This window comes from Mus caroli, unplaced genomic scaffold (genome assembly GCF_978045245.1).
Source record: "Mus caroli unplaced genomic scaffold, Mus_caroli_1 scaffold_10, whole genome shotgun sequence".
NCBI lineage: Eukaryota > Metazoa > Chordata > Mammalia > Rodentia > Muridae > Mus > Mus caroli.
The window spans coordinates 93,571,306-93,591,032 of NW_028227265.1; the positions used below are offsets into that span (position 1 = coordinate 93,571,306).

Sequence of the window (19,727 nt, forward strand, 5' to 3'; positions counted from 1 at the left end):
CAGGGGCCTGCATGCCTTCCGAATGAGTTCATATCTTACCCTTCAGGATACATTCTATTCTGAAATAGATTTACCGAGCGCTTGTGCTCGAGGCTTGTCAGTTGGCCCAGGGTAGCCTCAGTTAAGTGAAATCTGTGTCAGACAGGCCTTCTCCATGTTAATTAACATGCATTGCAATCCTTGCCCCCCCACCCCCACCCCAGGCAGGAGATTTGAATACTGTGTTTTACAAAACTAACAATATCATTTGAGCATAGCCATACAGCAAATACAAAGCATGTTCCAGCAGGACACTTGAATTTTTGGTCATTATGTCTTAATATTATGTGCAACCCAATACCCCAGATATGTCCTGGCTTTTCATCATTTGTATCTGGGGACACTGCACAGCTCTGAACAAATAAAAATAGAATACCTGCATTAGCCCCCAAGTTCTTCACTAATAAAACAGGGAAATAGGGATATGTTTTTTAGAGTATTCAAGAATTGTAGAAAGTGATTAGAGAGCTCTGTGATCAAGATCTCTTTTTTTCTTCAAGTCAAAGAGAGAGAGATTTATAAAACCAACCAACTGAACAACCAACAAATGACAAAACAGGGCTGGTAAGAGGGCTCAGGGACCATGAAGATCTTAGAGGAGCGAACCAACTCTTGCAAGCTGTCTTCCGACCTCCACAAAGACACACACATACACATACACACACACACACACACACACACACACAAACACACGTGAAAAACTGAAAAGAAGACATAAAGGGGAGAAAGACGTGTAGTCTTTTCTTAGCCTGCTTAATGCATTTGTGCAGGCAACAATCACAGTTAACCTTGAACACTCGGTTGCCTGCTTAGCATAGAGCCTGGGATCCAGCAGGAGGGCATGTAGGACACCCTGGTTCTGAACTCAGACTGGATCCAGACCATCTAGAACTGAATCTTAGCTCCGCCTTCACTACATGTGTGATACTTACTGCATGTGTAGATTTTGGTAACTTAGCACATTATTATTATTATTTTCCTGCCTTAGATTTTCTTATCTGCAAATTGGGAATTATATTTATTTGAGACAGCTATTGGGGGTTACAGATAAAAATGATAAAAGTTAGCTGCTATTATTACAGCTCCCTCTTTTTCTGTTCAGGAAAAGTGAGACTTGGCTTGCTTTGTTCTTCACCTTCAGAACAGGCTGTGAAGGACAGATTAGTGAATAGTTATGCCAGTATCCTTATCCGAGCTGGGTGTTCATAGCCTGGTTTTAAAAAATATTTTGTGTGTGTGTGTTTGTGTGTGCATGCGTGTATGGATAGGTCTGTACACATGCAAGTGCAGTTACTCTTGGAGACTTAAAGAGGCATTGTAAGCCACCTGACATGGGCACTAGGAACCAATTTCAGGTCCTTTGAAGGAACAGTAGGCACTCTAAAATCAGTAAGCCACTCCCTAGCCCCTCACACCTTATTTTTAAGGCATTCGCTTCCATAGTGAGTATAACTAGGGTCCCATTTTCTGATCTCCTGGAAGCCCACGTATTTGAAAGATCCACCAGTGTTCATTTGTTCAGTAACCAATAAATAGTATTTAAGTACTATTTTGAATTCCTGGTTTACATTTGGCTCATTTCCCATCTGCATTACCTTCAAACTGTTTTGCTGAGTCAGTTGAAGGTCAGTTGAACACACAGGAATCTTTGGCCTCTAGAATCAGGATGATGGATAGGCAAAAATCAGTGATAGACAGTCTGGGGATGTAAGGCAAGGGGGAAGGATCAAATCTGTGTGACAATCAACGTGTGTGCATAGCCAGCCTATAGTTACTGAAGCACTCTGGTCTTATTTCATAACTGCCAACAACCAACCAACATCCCCCACCCCTACACACACATATACCAAAACCTAATAACCCAGAGAAACTCACCAATCACTTGCCCCCAAGGAAAATATTATTTTGATTTCATCTTTTGTTTATGTCAATGCATGCTCACCCCCCAAATCACTTGTCTGTTTCCACAAAGCTCCCCACACAAGCCAGGGAGGTACTACCAGTGCAACTTCTAACAAGCATCTAATAAGTTCCCCCAACTTTCACTTCCGTCAGGCAGTGGGACTCTGTGTTGATGCCAGGAAGGATCTAGAAAAACATCATTTTGTCTTAACAGTAGTAAAGGTTTTCAGATCACGTTAGACAGACCAGTGAAGTCTACCCACTAGCTGATTAAGACTGATGGTCACACACTGTCTTTATTTGTACGCATTTATGACTTGGGTTTCTTTCTGAGGACAGTCCTAAAGAAGAGCAAGTTTTTAAATGATGGAGATATTTATACTAGTTTCCAATGGCTTTTTAATCATCGAAAGGCAAAAATTGAATGCAAGAAGTGCTTTTCACAGGGATCCCTTGAAGAAAGGTTACCAGCCACAAATTTTGCTTAATATACAACAAAACGGCTGGGTGCATAGAATTCCTGCACTTAGCAAGGCTGCTGTCATTAGTGTTCCCAGCTCTGTCAATGCTGTACGAAAATCTTTCTGCTTCCCAATAAGCATCCCAAAGGGCTTTAAGTACAAAATGGGGTGTCTGTTTATTTTATGAGCTTGTTCAGAGATATTAGCTGGTACAGCATCCTGGCACAGCCTAATGAATTGGGTTCCATATAACAAGCTTTAAGTAGCACATTCCAATCAGGGCGATGTCAGGCTCAGACGTCTGGCAGCAAAGCCAAGTGAAACTCACACAGACCTCAGAGAAGGGGGAAACCATAATAAAGAGGTCATCACTGCTAACTAGTTCAGAGTCACCATTTCTCCCAGGAAGCCACTGCACATACAGTTTAATATCTTCACTTGGAAAAGTAGAAGGTACAGTAGATTTTTAACTTATACTTCACCCCTGTGTCTATTTTCATGTCTCCCTGTACAAAATGTACATGAAAAATTACAAGACATGCCTACCACTTCCACCACAGGGGTGAGGAGATAGAAATTTGACTTGAAGAACCTCAGGAACTATCTGATAGACTTTTAAAGTTTAAAAAACACATTTTTGCATTTTCAAATCACCTTTGAATTTGTCTTCAAAAGTAGCTTCCTTTTTGTTACGCTCCAACAAAATCTCTGAAGAGGATAAACAACCAAATAAATATATGATCCATTACAATTTTTGTTAATTTTGTAGTGGGAGAAAAAATAAAATGAAGATTGGATTTTAATCTAATCTCCATCATTATATTGGTCCAGAAAGCACAATGACTATTTGATTTTCTGCTTGTTAACGAATTATCTGGAACCATATTCCGTGGCCAACTTATTTTTGTTTCTCCCGGGTCTAGTCTCTAATTCCTTCATAATTGTTCCTTGGGATCCACAACATAGAATTAATCACAGTCATGGTTTAGTCTTAAAAAAAAAAAAAGCATGGATTTTTTACAATGCCCACTGAATCACTGCACTATAGAGTAGCAGAAATTCAACCTGTGACTAAGCTTCGATTCTGTCCAGATTGTTGATATAACGATCTAATGCAGTTACCTTCAAGGGAATAAATGCCATGGCATGCAACAGCAAGTCCCAATTATGTGTCCACTAAGGCTAAAGACATGACACTTTCCAGATCTGTCCCCACAGGCAAAGTAAAACAGCTCCAATTAGACTCAGATAACTCAGATGAGCATTTCCTAGTTGAAAACTCTTTGGGTAATTTTGGCACAACCTCAGTTGGCTATTTATGCTCCTAATACCTTTGGAGAAAATGTCACCAGAGGACAGAACATCTCCTACCCATGTAACACTCTCTACATGCTAACAGTGTGTTTATTTATTTTTTAATTCTATCTGTGGTACTGTGGATATATGCTGACTCTGCGGCATACGAGCTGCCTGCTCTAACACTAACTCTCTGCTAACAGCGCCTTTAAGAAGCTTCAGAGCAACACTGAAGACAGTATTATTAACATTGCTTATCCCAAACGATGTTTGCATGTAATTTAGAACATCTGGGCAATACTAGAAGACTTGATGTAGTTAGCAACAAAGTCAGGAAACAAGACACCCCCACAGCAAGCCTCAAACACACTCCCAGCAACAGAACAGGTGTCCTTGTTCCTCCCACAGAGATCTAAGTAATTACCTGAGAACCAACTCAATTTATTTTTTTTAAAACTGCTTTTAAATGGTATATTTAACAGCAGAATATTTAAAAACGAAAAGATAATACTGACGCTTGACATACACATATTATAATAATTTCATCACTGGGAGGAAGATCAAGCCTGTACTTAAAGTTCAGTTCCTGTTGCTTCCTCAGATTCTTTTATTGAAACTTCAGCAGGCAGATCCTGTAGCAGACGCAGTACGTGCCAGACTTCGTGCATACTCAACAATTAGGAAGATGCGATCAAAGTGCTTAAGTACCAACTTGTACCTGGATTTGAAAACAATGAAACAGGATGCTGCTTCTGGTACCCATACCAGCCCAGTTGAACAGATGATGGGCCACCACCGTAGCCTCTGCCTTGAGCCATGTCGTTTAATCCCAGCTCCTCTTTTTCTCTGCAATGATGCACCAGTTACCATGGTCATTGCCGGAGCTCAGAACCTGCAGCTCAGACACACTTTCCTGCAGCAGGCTGGATAGCTCACCTTCCCGAAATACATGGTAGTAACGCATGAAGGCTTTGGAATCGGGGGCATCCCGTTGCACTTCCAAAAAGCTTGAGTCTTCTGAGTTGGAATCGTTGGAGTCGAATGCAGAAACCCTCCTTAATATTTTTCTGGCAGAAGGATCGCTGCTGTTACTAGCAGTCACACTGTCCCCGGTATCAGTGATGTCCAGAAAATTGCCCCCCTCCTTCCTCCTGCTCTCTCCTCCCTTGTGTCCACTGAAGTTGTCTGATGTGCCAGGTGTTCTCAGCCAGCCCAAGTGTCTTTGAGAAGATGTGTCTACGAACACCTCATCTAAGTTCGGTCCTTTTGTTGAAAATGGCTCCGGAGCGTGCAAGTCTAAGCTGGGGTGTCTGGAAGGCTGTTGGGACACGGTGCTATTGGCCCAACCCTCTGGGATTTTCATGGGCCTGACTCTTTCATTTTGCTTCCTCAGGGTTGATTCATCCAAAGACCTGGAGAAAAACCAGGAACGAAAAGATTTTCCAAAATTGCTATACAATCCGTTCTCTTGCTCGCCTTCCTTTGAAATAGCTTCGCAGCAGGTTCTGGCCACCGCAGACCCATAGTCCATGCTGTGGGATCGTTTGGAATCACATCTGCCCTTAAAACACACTGCGCAGCTGCACACGGAACCCGGACCCTGGAAGCCTCGGCTCGTGGGATGCTCACAGTGATGACCCCATGACTGGTGGGATTCTGACAGCAGCCGGGAACAGAGTGCCCTGTTCCACGGCACAAGTACATCCTGTTTCTCAAAGTGTCGGTTCTTCTGTTCCATTGCCCAAACATAAATCATCAACTGGCCTCCGGGAGCTAAAACCCTGGCCATTTCCTTTATTGCTCTAATTCTTCTTTCTTTTGTAGAAAAATGGTGTATGACTAAAAAAGAAAAAATATAGATGTCATTGTGCATATATCATATACATAAACACATATACACTGGTCATGAAATTCTGGCCTACAGAGAACCTTATCACAATAAACTGGAAAAACAACATGGGTCTGGCTTTCAGAGACAGTTTTTGACTTTAACAAATTCTGTAGATTTTAAGTTCCCTCAAGTCTAATAAAAAACAAAACAAAACAACAACAAAAAACCCTTAGAGATAATGAGCAAGTTCTCTTCAGCCTCAAAGCCTATGGGATTTGAAAATTGGCTATCACAAGGATAACCAATGTGAATGACTGAAATCTGAAAGGGACTTGTAGTGCGGCCGTGTTCTCTGTTGGAGTCTAGGGACTAACTCATTGTTTTACTGAATAATTTGTTTCTATAGAAGCCATGGGTGAACACCATGAATCAGTGTTAGTAATATTAATAAAACAAGATACAGAGAAAGTTTTAATATTATGTACTTTTTAGTTAGATGATGCAAAGAGAAGCCAGCTAAACACAAGGTCAAAAGTTAACAGCCCTTCCTAGTGATAATACAATAATTGTGTGTGCTTAAAAAATGTATTAGTTATCATTTCACTTTTAATCCCTGAAAAGTCAGAGGGAGATTCGAGTATTTCCTGAGTAGAATCCATCTTTCCCCTACGTGTATGTGTGCTCTTAGGGTGCATTTTATTAGTAGTGCTCATTATGTCACACTAGGTAATTAAGGACCTCAGGGGACTGTGCATGATAACAGACACTCTACCTCTGACTGTACCTCCAGTTGTATTAGGTGTATTCTCACCAAACAAATATATAGAAAAGTCCTCATCCATCATGTACTGGAGGTTAATCACAGCACTGTGCCAAGAGGAAGCTCTGTTTTCCAACAGGAGCCTCTACATAGATCAGGGAGGAGTCTGGTTCCAAGCAAAACTGAGCAACTCCAGCTCTGATGTGGGCAGCAGCGCTGGCAGAGAGCAGCTGAACCTGTCCTCTTGGCGCTCACATCATTTAGCCTTTAGTGAGGATTTTAAACTAGTGAGCTCTAAGGTTTACCTGCCACAGGTATGCATCAAATAACTAAAGGGAAGTCTGGTCCATATAAAAAGTCTGATCTCTCTATAAAAAGTTTTCGGAGGGAGGTCACTCAAGAATACAATTGGCATTAGTTTCGACCTATCATATCTATCGTCTGTTTTATTTGTGTGTGGGCTGGTGTTTCACCTGCATAAGTGTATGTTCACACCACATTTGTGCAGTGGCCAGAAGAGGGTATTGAACCCCTTGGAATCAGAGTTACAGACAGTTGTGAGCTGCTGTGCAGTGTCCACAAGGCTCTACAGAATGCAGCTTCTGTGGATCGTGACAAGTCACTGCATTAACCTGATAAAACCCAAAGAGGGGACAAGGGAAACACATTAAAACAGGTCTGTTTACATGCTATAAGTATCTCTTTGTAATAGACTAATAGGTCTTCAATGTTCCAGGACTCTACTGGGTTTCAAAGGGTGTTGTATAGAAAACAAAGTCTTCATTTATTGATAAGTACAAAATAATTCATTTTTAATCATAGTTTTATGCAGAAAAGTGACTCTTGTGTTTTAAATGAGTATGTAACAAGCAGTAGGTAACAAACTTTTAAAGCAAGTGTTTTAAAATTTTTATTTATGCTTATGTACCTGTGTGAGCAAACAGTGCATGTATACAGATGCCTATGGAGGCTAAAGAGGGTATTGGATCCTCTGGGATTGCACTAGGCAGCTGTGACCCACCCAACCTGGGTTGTGGAACCGAACCCGGGTCCTCCACAAAGTAGTGGGTGATCTTAACAGCTGAGCCATCCCTCCAGCTCCAAGTCAAATGTTTTGGAGGAAAAAGAAGCTTATAGAGGAAGATTTCCTCACACATGTCAAATGTGTTACACACACACACACACACACATGTTATATATACACACACACATACAAGTTCTGGTAGGACGCACCATGAGCATCACTAAAGTGAGATCTATCTGAAATGTCACTGCTGAGAAACTATGTTAAAAATTTTAAAAAGTAAAAGAACATTTTTGTTGGTGAATCATAGTCACAACTCAAATGTAAAAATAGTATCCCATATTTGCAGTCCATATATACATTGCATATACGTACTTAGAGCAATTTTCCGGTGGAGAGGCTAAAAAGATGACTTGGATCCAATTTTTGGATTACAGAACCAAATGGTGACAGCAGATTTCCTTTAACACCCTGTCAAGTCACTCACTTTATGACTTACTGTTCTTCAACTTTCTAAGTGTGTAGGTCTTACTGAGCACTCAGAACTTCCAGGTTTGGCAGAAAGCAGGCTTTAAAACACTGCTTTCGCTGATGTTTGGGGCCTGGGGATTCCTGTTGTTGGGGAGCCTCCTGTCAATGACGATGGCACACATATACCTGTCCCCTGGTGAGTCCGCCTAAACATCACCAGGTATTGCCCGATGTCCCCTGTAGGATGGGTGTTGGAGACCCTGGCGTGAGGTAAGCAGTTGATTCACACCAGTTTACACTGCTAGATGATTTTAGACAGTTTGCCAAATTGCTCTAAGGGCAAAACGTGTTCCTTCTCGGAATCTGCCAGGGAAGCACGGTGTGCCTATAGCCGAGTACGGCAGTTGTCTCTCTCTTACTAAAAGACTCGTAAGAAAATAAAGAAGTGAGGGAAAGATATGTCCTCATGTCAGGACAAGCCAGAAATGCCAAAATATGAAATTCAAAAATAGGGAAAAATACATATGAATGTAAGAGTGAGTTTTGAAACTTCTCATATTATTCTAAATGTGAAAATGACCTTATCATGCTACCTCATAGCTATAATTCCTAATAGCATATTTGGGAACTTAAAGGAACATTTTTGTTAGGCTAATTTATTTTGAGTCAACACTTCTTTGTGTACTCCAGGTTGACTTTAAACTTATGATTCTCCTGCCTCAGCCTGCACAGGGCTGGGATTATAGCTATGTGCCACCATGTCTCTCAAGTCCTTTTCAATTAAAAGATAGTAATGAGGTGTATTAGTGCATTTCTGCTACTGTAACAGAATGCCAAAGACTAGGTAAACTATAAACGATAGAAACACGAAACAATAAACTTTAAACAATAGAAACCTATTCGGGTCGTGTTTCCAGTTGAGCATAATTCTTCAAACCAGCAGGTCAGCATAGGTGAGGGCCTTCTGGCTGCCTCCTGATATAGCTTAGGGCACAAATGATAAAGAGCAGTGAGTGAGGCATGGGGAGTTGAGGGGGACACCCTGCCAAGCTCACTGATACACAGATATTTCCTCTGAATTGAAAACTTCAAGGAAGGTGCAGTTTGAGACCCTGGAAGACTAGAAGTTCTCAAAATTTACAAGACTTAAAAGCCGCTCACTGAGACTATACAAAGAGTAAGCAGTTGCTGGGGGAGAGGAGACCCTTTAGTGAAGCTGCCTACACATTGTGACACTTATCCATGAGTTATACATTGTGACACTTATCCATGAGTTATAAGCTATGTTTGGTGGGAATTTTTCAGTGGCAAGTTGCCTTTGAGACACGAAAGTAATAAGTAAGTCTTCCCATGTTCCTATCAGAAACCTGACTGTACTAGATGCCCTATCTGGGGTTCACCTCTCCTTGGAAAAAGTTGTGCCAATCTCTCTCCAACTCTCGTTTAGGGACTTTCCTTGTGATAATGAACTCACTTTTATAACAGGCTTCATACATTCAGAAGAGCTGTGACACATTCTAACATAAGCTTTGGAACAGACACACATGAGAGTGTAGCATCCTCCATTTTCTGTAAGGGAAAGGTGGGACCTTTAAGCTGAGAGCACAGGAACATGGAACATTTCTGAAAAGCAGATAAGGAGTCAACACTACATACTCGGTCACAGTAGCGGAGTGGTGCTGGGATAGGAGCCTTGTGGACTCCAAAATCTACATAAACAGCTTTGTGATTATGAGCACAAATACTCTATCTTTCTCCTGAAGTCTCTCTAATTTTTAGTTCTTTAGAAAAGTGATTGAATAAAAATGTTTTCCCACTAAAGATTCAGAGTTCAGCATTGTGTTGCTTAGGTCAAAATGAGCCCTTTAATACATCTGTGTCACTCCAACAAAGACTATGTCAGAGAGGGAATCAGCAAAAAGGGATGGAGGCAGTAGGCATCTGCAAGCCTTCTCAAGGAGCTGGCATGCCTGGTTCTTTGAGGGAAGAAATAAAAGTCTATTGTTTAAAACACAGGGGTCGCCGGGCGTGGTGGCGCACGCCTTTAGTCCCAGCACTCGGGAGGCAGAGGCAGGCGGATTTCTGAGTTCGAGGCCAGCCTGGTCTACAAAGTGAGTGCCAGGACAGCCAGGGCTACACAGAGAAACCCTGTCTCAAAAAAAAAAAAACCAAAAAAAAAAAAAATAAAAAATAAAACACAGGGGTCTGTGATGCTTTGTTATAGCAGCCCTGCACGGACTAGTGCTGACCACAAAAGGCACCTAACAGTCTCAAGTGCAGAGAAGGAAGACAGCATAAGGGAGGTTCCCATGGCAACCATCTTTCACTGTTCCTGACCATTTCCAAAGTTATGGCATTCCAGGCTGGTGTCTTCCCACTATGCAAAGATACAGTTCCCATCTGAGGAGACCTAACAACCTCTTGTCTAGTTCAAGAAAGTATATAATATATATTAATTTAATTAATTATATATATAAAATCATGAATGGTAGTCAACTTCCATAAGATCACCTTATTTTGATAGTTTGATAAAGTTTGTTATGTCAAAAGGCTAATTTAAAAAATGTGTTCAATCAAGTAATTTGCTTTGTAAAAGATTTTACCACTGAAAAGAATTTATCAGAAGAGTCATCTGTTTCTAGTTTTTGGACTTTTCAGACAAAGTCTTTCTGTGTAGTCTTGGATGTCCTACAGCTTGCTATGTTGACCAGGCTGGCTTCAACTCACAGAGATCTACTCGTTTCCGTCTCCCAAATGCTGAGTGAGAGTAAAGGTGTGTACCACCCGCAGGCAGATTTCTGAGTTCGAGGCCAGCCTGGTCTACAAAGTGAGTTCCAGGACAGCCAGGGCTACACAGAGAAACCCTGTCTCGAAAAAACAAAACAAAACAAAAAAAAAAAACAACAACAAAAAAGAAATAATAGATAAAAGGACTGGGATTAACCTTTTATTCTTAAATGATTTGCCTATCTAAGTACCTATCTAAGGTAACAAAATTAATTTAAATTTTCTATCAGTATACAAAGATTAATACCAATGAAACCTTAAACCTGTATCAATATATAAATTCTGTACCAATGTAAGAAAAATATAACTTCAATTCTGCACCAAAATATAAAGATTTCTACCAATGTGGAAAAAAAAAAGGTGTGTACCACCCTGCCTGGCTAGGGGATTGCTGTAGTACAGGGTTTCCTAGTAAGTAGTACAGAGTAAAATGAGCTACGTCTCATGCATCCGTGCATGTTTCAGGCATGGACTTTGCTGATATTCCTGTTGTTTTGTTCCCTTTGGCATGGAGTTTTCTGGGGAGGCTTGTGAAATGTGAGAAAAAAAAAATCCCTAGACTCATCAACAACTTTTAGAATTAGGAACAGAAAGACATGCTAAAACAATGAAATCTGGGACCAGGTAGGGCCTGTCTTTTCCGGGAACTTGGGTAGCAGTGGATGGCATACTTGTTTGGGGTGGGGGGATGTTCAGTACATTAGTTCTAGAATTTTCTGTTGAAATTCAAGGACACTGCTGTAGTCTGTTTTTGTTAACATGAAACCTGAGTAATCCCCTTTGTGTCAGGAGGATCTGACCTGATCTCAATAGAGCAAAGAACGTTTTCAGTGAGTAGGCACTCCGACACCCTTCTTGCAGGTAGCGAAACACATGGGAACAAATCATCAAAAATAACACAATAACAGCCTGAAAGTTGAAAGTTAAAACCGCTTACATATCAAAACTGTATTAGACAGGAGTCAAATAAGTCATGTGACAGAGTGTGTATATTTTAAATTTAGACAAAATGCATTGCATAGACCTCTACACAGAATGGACACTGAGTCACGTGAGTTGTCTGATTGTGGTTTTTTTTTTTTTTCATGGCAAAGTATGAAAGCCTGGCTGCCTTACCTCCTATGGAGATGATAGCATCGAAGCCCTGGTCCCTAAAGGGGAGATTAAGGTTGTCACATACCATGACTTCACACCCTCTATTCCGGGCAATCTCTACCAGAGGCCCACAGTAGTCACAGCCCAGAGTATGGACTTGGCTGTTCACTTTAAGATACTTTCCAGTTCCACAACCTGTAAGAGAAAAACCAGCGTCACATGCTGTCCTTCCTGGAACGATGCAAGTTAATGTGTGCTGTAATGGATGAACTTTATATTAAATGACCAAGATTCAACACTTCAGAGAACACTTACGTATTGTTTCATACACAAGAGAGGAAATATGTATGGAATATTTATTGAAGCATTGCCCATGGAGTTCAGCACAGTAGCACAGCCTAATCTCATGAGCTGGCTCATCCTTGGGAAACACAGGCTACGACATCCGGAAACTGGGGTCAACCATGAGGGGTCGGTGTCTTCATAGTGATGTATGCATTTTACTTTGTGCGTGTGTGCTGTGTCAAATGTCTGTTTCAATGGGTCTTATCAATTTCTGACCTTGTTGAACAAATTACTGCTAACAACTTTTGAATGTCTATGAAGAGAAAAATCTAGGCAACAAAATGTGGCTTTTAAGAAACACCACTGTGACTGAAGAAGAAACATCTTCCCACACATTCTTAGGTTAATAGCAGGTACAAGGCTTCTCTGTTGGGTCAGTCTGTAGCTCTAACAGAGAGTCTGGAAAAAAGTCCAGACGGTTTTTGACATTCATTTCCTAGTGGCAGAGGCCCAAGTATCCAATCCAAAGACTGAGATCAAACCATATAGGACGATAGAGAGTAACACAAATGACGAATTGCCACGGAACACCCACCTTGTATCTTTTAGCACTACCATCAACTTCTCTTTTGAGACTGGGTCTCTCTGTATTACCCAGGCTGAACTCCTGGGCTCAAGGGGGTTTTGCCATTTCAGTCTTCCAAGAAATTGGCACCCTAGGGACATGCATCTACATCTGGCTCCTAGCAAGGTCTTCAGTCTCAAATATGTAAATTAGGTCCCAGAGGTGGGTGAAGAAATCAAGGGAGCTGATTTTTTTTTTTTTAATCTCCTGGCATTTCTTATTTAGAGGATTTTCTGGGGCATGGAAAGATCACTCACTGGTTAAATTCAGAGTTTGCTGCTTCTGAGTAACAAGTCTAGGACAGCTCTTTAATAATTCCATTTTAATATACTATTTCAAAATGATGAGGCAAGAAAAAAATAAAGCAAAGGTTCCCTGGTGCCATCTGTGACAGTGGAGAGGAGGTGAATAAAAAAAAAATTAGTTTTCCAATGTTATTCTTTCAATAGAAAGAGATTAGATACTCATTTTAGATCTCATAGCCATTATTCCTAACGCTTATGAATAAAAGTGTCTGCTATTTGAAGACAGTCACGGAAAGTATAAATCACACTGTATTGCAGTGTTAAAGTCCTGTCTGTGTCAACGATGATAGCCTTATTTTAATAAGTATCTTGGAAATTCATTTCTCCTTTTATTGGCTTGGGAGATACACTGTGAGAAAAGAAAGAGGAAATCGCTTTGAGGATTCTGGTGAGAACCTGCTCATAAGTCATGTCAGATGGTGGAGGATGTTCAGAAAGCCTTTCATAACAACGAGGCTCAGCTTTCGCCCCTCTTGGTGCCCAGCTCTCTAGCATCCTCCACTCATCCTTCCATGTTCATTTCTGATGACATCACCTTGGACAGAACCTCCAGACACGATGCAGTTGCTCCTTTCTGAGCGCAACTCTGAGATGCTGGCAAGATCATGATACCATAGAAGGCTCCAGTCCATGACACTCCTGTTCCCTTGCAAGATCTCATTAATAATCATGCCCAGCTCTAAAGAGACACTGGGAAGTGTCTGAATGCTTGCTTTCTTCTCAGTTTTGTACTCTGCACCACAAAGTGTCTACAGAGGTTAAGAGAGCATGGCTCCAATTCAACAAAATCTTTTGAGTCAATATGGGTGAATATTTGATGAAAATAACAAAAACGAATACTTTTCTAATATCTGTAGGAAAAACCCGCCCTGCTTTCCATTTGTACTTGAGATTGATCATGCTAGGCAAGAGCCCCATCATGCTAGGCAAGAGCTTGGCATCCTAGGTACATCCTCAGACAAGAGACAACTACATTAACAATTTTGTTCTTTGTTAATATCTCACCTAGAAGAGTTCTTTTTTCTATGGTTTTGTTATTGTTGTTGAAAGAGACAAATAAAATGCACATTTTAAGTTTTTCTTTTGAGTCCAGAGTCATGTCATTGGCCAGACATAGTTCTGGTCTCTCTCTTGCTTTATGAACTCATTTAGCTAAAACCTTCAACCCAAGTGCTTCCTTCCATGCTACATGCAAGTGACATGAAATGGACCAGCCCATTCTGGGTAAACTGCCATGGCCACATGGGTCAGTTGCAAAGTTTCCTGGATCTGTCTCAGTGTTTCTGCTGTTGAACCATGGAAGGTGTGGTTTATGACAGTCTCCATGTTCCTTTAATCTCTATCTTTTGGGTTTCCAGAATGGTATGGGGGCAGACACTTGTCATTTCCCACATGATATGGGAGCAGACACCTTAGCTGAGGCAGGGGGATGTCTAGTTCAGGCCAGTCTGGGTTCTATAGTGAGACATTTTTTCACTTAATCTCTCTGCTGGATGTTGTAAATGTTGTTTGGATGATGGTTTCTGCTGGATGTTGCAAACTGACTTGAAGATGTTTTCTACCTACTTGCTGCTTCTGTCTCGCTATCACTTGCTATTGTCCTTGTCCTTTTACTTGCTACAGACTTTCAAGCCATAAGTACAGCTATCATAGATTATTTTTCTGGACCATATGAAACAAGGGATGTGAAAGCAGTTTTTCTCTGACTTCTTCCACCCTGCCATAAAAGCAGCCATTTTCTTTTTACCTGTGGGTTATGCATATGAAAGAGAGAGGGGCCGGGGGATACACCAACCATTTATCAGAAAAAAAAAACAGACCACCCTAAAAATGATAGCTAGTTCAGTGCCTGCCTTACTGATATGGCTTCTTAAAAGATCCTATAAAAGCTTTGTGCTCATAACCTATAGCTAAGAGACCTAGGTCTAGAGAAAGCCTGGCTTTCAATTTTCAGCCTTGTTAGTAACGTAGCTCTTCCCTCTCCAACCAGCCCTCCTATTTATTGGCTAAATCCAGCACAGCGGAAGAATTTCTGGTTAGAATACCATTATTTCTTTTTGAATTTCAACTACTTTAAAACACACCCTTCACCTTGTAATCAAAACGTTACTATTTACTGATTTGCCTAAGTACATAAATCATATATGAACTAAATGGGCAAAATATGTATTTACGACAGATAGAGTTAGTGATTTGCAGAGAGGGATTCAAAGACTATCATTCCTCTTATAGTCTATGGTGCCAAAAGTCAGGGGGAAAATAGTCTGGTATTGTGCTCCCATTAGCCTGGATACTATGCAGATTTATAATCCTGGGCAACTCATGTAAATGAGTATGTAATATATTAAAGATGTCCAAGGCTAGATGGGTGACTTTATGCGGTACCACCATCTGTGTAATCAGGAAAGGGACATCCAGTCACATGCATCCAGAGGCTCCTATAGTCACACAAAATAGGTCAAGGTTGCATAGTGAGCTGGTAGGAAGCGTTATCCCTAGCATGGGATACCTAGTGTCTGGAGACTTGATATGATGGAGTGGCTTCTTTCATTGTGTGTCCTTCCATAGCTTTGTAACTAAACCCCTGTATGTAGATGATCTGCACATCTGAATTCTCCGACTTCATGCAATCCTTATAAATAAAAGGATTCATTTATATCCTTTTACCATTTGGCTTTGGGATGCTGGCATTTTTCTTTCTATCTTGTAGATTTGCTTCTCTTGACTAATGAACCTGGGCATCATTTGATTAACATCTCAAGATTCACATCTTCTTCTCACCCCATCTCTGTTCCACCTCCTGTAATCATTTCTCTAGACTCTGAGTTCAATGCTTCCAGGTCTCACATCTAACTGCAAGCATGAAACCTTTGTCTTTCTTTGTCTGATTTATTTCATTAAGCATCATGTTTTCTGTGTTCCCACATGATGTCGCAAATGACAGGATCTGGGGCCTTACACTAATTTTTAAAAAATGTTCTGTACAGCAAGCAAAGATTTTGTACTTTCCTATTCTGGTTGTGGACAGGGTCACCGTGAGAGTCACATTAGCATATTTCCTTAGCATCTCAACAATTTGTTTTTGAATTTTCATTAGCATACTTTTATTTTACATGTCGGTTCTTACTAGCAATATTGCTTATATAGTACTCTGCTTGCTTTTAGATCTTTAGACTTTATACTTTTATAGGACTTTCGATACTACTGACTCATTCCATATTAGCTGTTTATCTAGCTAATAAGGTTTATTTATATTGCTAAGCCCAGCACTGACAGCCCTTGCAAGGTCATTATGGTGTGTGCACTATAAGGGGACAAAATGAGTTGCTGCAGTCCTCAGATTGTTGTCTGGGAAGAAAATCCAAGGCACTAATTGGTTTGGACACTTAATGAGTTGCGAGGCTCGACTGAGCCACAAAAGTATCTGGTCTATCACAGGCGAACTTTGGAACCAAGCTGTCGGGTACCCACCCAGGCTGACCTCAGGCTCTGGTGCCATTTGCAATTTTCTGGGATGAAATCCCCCAGCTATGTAAAAGTTTATAAAACTTAACCTTTCTCACAAACTGCCCAGAAACAACAGACTGTGCCCAATTCTTTCCTGCAAATTCTTCCCATGCCCAGAAAATAGAAGTATAATTGATGACTTCCTCACAGTTTTGGTAACACCAGGGATACTTACATAAAACCTCAGAGTGCAGTCTCTGGAATCTGGTGTCTCCTACATTGTTGTCCTAACAAAGCCCAGAGAAGTAAAAGTTCCTCTGCCCTTGGCTAAGTGGAGTCTATGTCAGCTAATACCATACATATACGAGTGTCTTCCTCACAGTTTATTTCGTGCCTACGTTTTCGAAATTTTTTGTGTTTTTGCTTTTTACAAATGCACCCCTCTTCCCTGAAACATGTGTGGGTTCCCCAGGAGAAGGCTACCGTGTCTGTGGGCAGACTGTGTGAGACAATGCTTTGTGCAAGCATAAGTAGAATCGGTTGATTGAAAGTTCAATGTCAACAAACCAGAAAGACATAGAGAATAAGAAACCCTTAAACGGAAATGCAAGCAAACAGGGGAACTGACAGGAGTCCATGATCAGTGCCTAGCTGCACCTCTCACCCCAGAGGCTTCCCTGGGACAGTGAGTTGCCGTTCACCAAGCCCGTGGCTATGATACATTTAGAACACACCACAAATATAACAACTGATTTATTTCTTTTATAGATTATTTTTGAAGCATGGACAACAGAGAAACAGAGATAGAGACTGGCACTGGGAGAGAGTAGCACACACCTTTAATCCCAGCACTTGGGAGGCAAAGACAGGGGGTTCTCTGTGGCCGAGAGGCCAGCCTGATCTATGTACTGAGATTCAGGATAGCCAGGGCTACACAGGGAAATCCTGTTCCCCAAAACCAAAAACCAAAACCAAAAATACCAACCAGCCAAACAAACAAAAGACATAGAGAGGCCCTCTGTATCAGGATAATGTTAAAACCAGTTCGCTATCCTTCCTAATTTCATTTTCTTACACTTAAGCCTTTGCTGCACTTTAGAATTTATTTAGACATAAGATGTAAGATAAGCAGTGCCTTATTATGTGTGCTTCTCTCTCAAACCTCCTTAGTGAATTGCACCTTTCCTCCCCAGCCATATGAAAGTCCTGTGCTTTGCACGGACAGTGGACAGTGGGACCTCTGAGCTCATTACATCCTCTCAAATCAGATACCCTTCCCATTTTGTGGCAGGAGGATTTGAACTCAGAGCTCTGAACAGAGAGAGCATGCGTATTACCCCTGAAACCATATCCATCACCCCAGGAAACCGTATTTGGTTTTAAAACTGACATGCTGGAGATCTTCTTTGGACTCCCACCTTGGACATGGCTACCTTAGCTACCTCTGGCACAGCAACCTTGTGATTCCTGGAAAGTGGAGTTAGTTGGAAGTGGGAATCCAACCACACCTTAAACCTTAGTCTTAAACTAAGTGTGGTTTACTACTCCTCAATGCGGAAAGATGCTGAGCTGAAGTTCCCCACATAAATCAGTGATTATGGAAGGACTACCCAATTAAAGGCATGCCCTGCCAATATGATGCCTACAGACAAGGGGGAGAGACCCATCAGAGAAATGAAAGGGTGCAAAACTTAGCTCATCACCTCACAAGTCTGGGCCTTTCATAAAAGTACATAGAACCACTTACCATGAGCCAAGGATACAAAACACACCTTCCAAATGTGAAAGTCTCTAAATGGAAAACGTCTAATGTCATGGCGTTTCCATCCTTATTTTATTCCATCTGTGTCAGGTTGGTGTGGATAGAGGATGTGCATCAAGGCCCAGCATGGATCTCTCAGTACAGGCTGGGAGATGCTTTCTGCTTGCAGACTTTGATGATGTGACTTTTGGCTGTAAATTGAATACTCTAAAGCAGCGGTTTTCAACTTGTGGGTTGCCTACCAGATATCCTGCATATCAGATATTTACATGATGACACACAACAGTAGCAAAGTTACAGCGATGAAGTAACAACAAAGTAATGCTATGATTGGGGGTCACCACAACATGAGGAACTGTATTAAAGGGCCGCGGCATTAGGAAGGTCGAGAATCACTGTTCAAGAGACTACCATGCTACTAACACAACATCAGGCTTCTTTTTAGAATGAATAGGAGACATGAGTGAAGAGGGTGTGAGTAAATGGGTACACGAGCGACCACACATGGCAAAAAAACCAAAAGTATGGGTTACCAATGTCAGCGACGAGGCTGCCTGGCTTCTGGTCCTGCAGGAACTGGCGGACACGCGGCCAGGCTTTGCTCTGCAGGTCAGTGAAGTAGGGGGCAGTGTTCTTGTACACACTGTGCACATGTCGCTTCTCCAGTTCCGCAGCTTCAGGATCCATCCTGGGGAGAGCAGGGCCAACACGAGGCGTGCAGGTAAGAGAAGGAAGCAGACACAGCTAGAGGAGGTGCATAGATGTGATGCCTTGTACATGCTCAGCCCAGGGAGTGGCACTATTAGAAGGTGTGGCCATAAAACACTCATCCTAGCTGCCTGGAAGTCAGTATTCTGGTAGCAGCCTTCAGATAAAGATGTAGAACTCTCAGCTCCTCCTGCACCGTGCCTGCCTGGATGCTGCCATGCTCCCACCTTGATGATAATGGACTGAACCTCTGAACCTGTAAGCCAGCCTCAATCAAAGGTTGTCCTTATAAGAGTTGCCTTGGTCATGGTGTCTGTTCACGGCAGTGAAATCCTAACTAAGACAATAGACTTCCTGATAATTGAACCTACAACTGCAAAAGCTTTGCTGGTCTTTGTACTTCCTGATAGCTGTAAAGAAACCTGCATGGAGCATCAATATTAACACCCCAACCTTAACAGGTGTGTAGTATTCATCTGCTCACTTTCAGAAACCAACCGTTTGGGGATGGGTTAATCACTGGAAGCTTCTTCACAGGATCAATTCTTTGCTTTGGGGGCGTGGCCGACATTAGTACCACATGGTTTCATTTGGATGAAACTATCTAATTCGAGGTAGATTTTTAAATTTTGTAACAGGATGCTATCATTCTGAACAAGAAGCACTGTGGAGTTGTGGAGATGGCTCACTTGGTAAACAGTACTTGAACTGGTGGACCCTTGGAGTTCTCCAGCCCACCAGCCAAACCTAATTGGCAATTATAGCAACTGAGGAATGACACATGAGGATGACCTCTGGCCTACATGCACAAGCACGCTCTTGAGCACACACACATACACACACATATACACTAACATGCACACACACATGGACAGGGGACTTTATGAAATCTATCTTTTTAAGATGCTTGGATTCCAACAAGTTCTCTG

General features: G+C 41.6%; 1 protein-coding gene across 5 annotated transcripts in view; it reads right to left on the minus strand.

Annotated features, from left to right (window-relative positions):
• Positions 1 to 248: 248 nt before the first annotated feature.
• Positions 249 to 19,727, minus strand: part of Trmt9b (tRNA methyltransferase 9B (putative)) — a 58,124-nt gene continuing 38,645 nt past the window's right edge. For 3 of the 5 annotated variants that reach the window (XM_021170266.3, XM_085844016.1, XM_085844017.1), the window contains 3 exons: positions 18,624 to 18,778; positions 11,688 to 11,861; positions 249 to 5,537 (listed from right to left, as the gene is read on the minus strand). In XM_021170266.3, the coding sequence (XP_021025925.1) occupies positions 4,522 to 5,537; positions 11,688 to 11,861; positions 18,624 to 18,777 (1,344 nt within the window). In that variant the 5' untranslated portion in view covers position 18,778 and the 3' untranslated portion in view covers positions 249 to 4,521. Of the gene's footprint in view, positions 5,538 to 9,258; positions 9,779 to 11,687; positions 11,862 to 18,623; positions 18,779 to 19,727 lie in introns of those variants that run through there. The other 2 variants (XM_029480800.2, XM_029480799.2) reach the window with 2 other exon arrangements.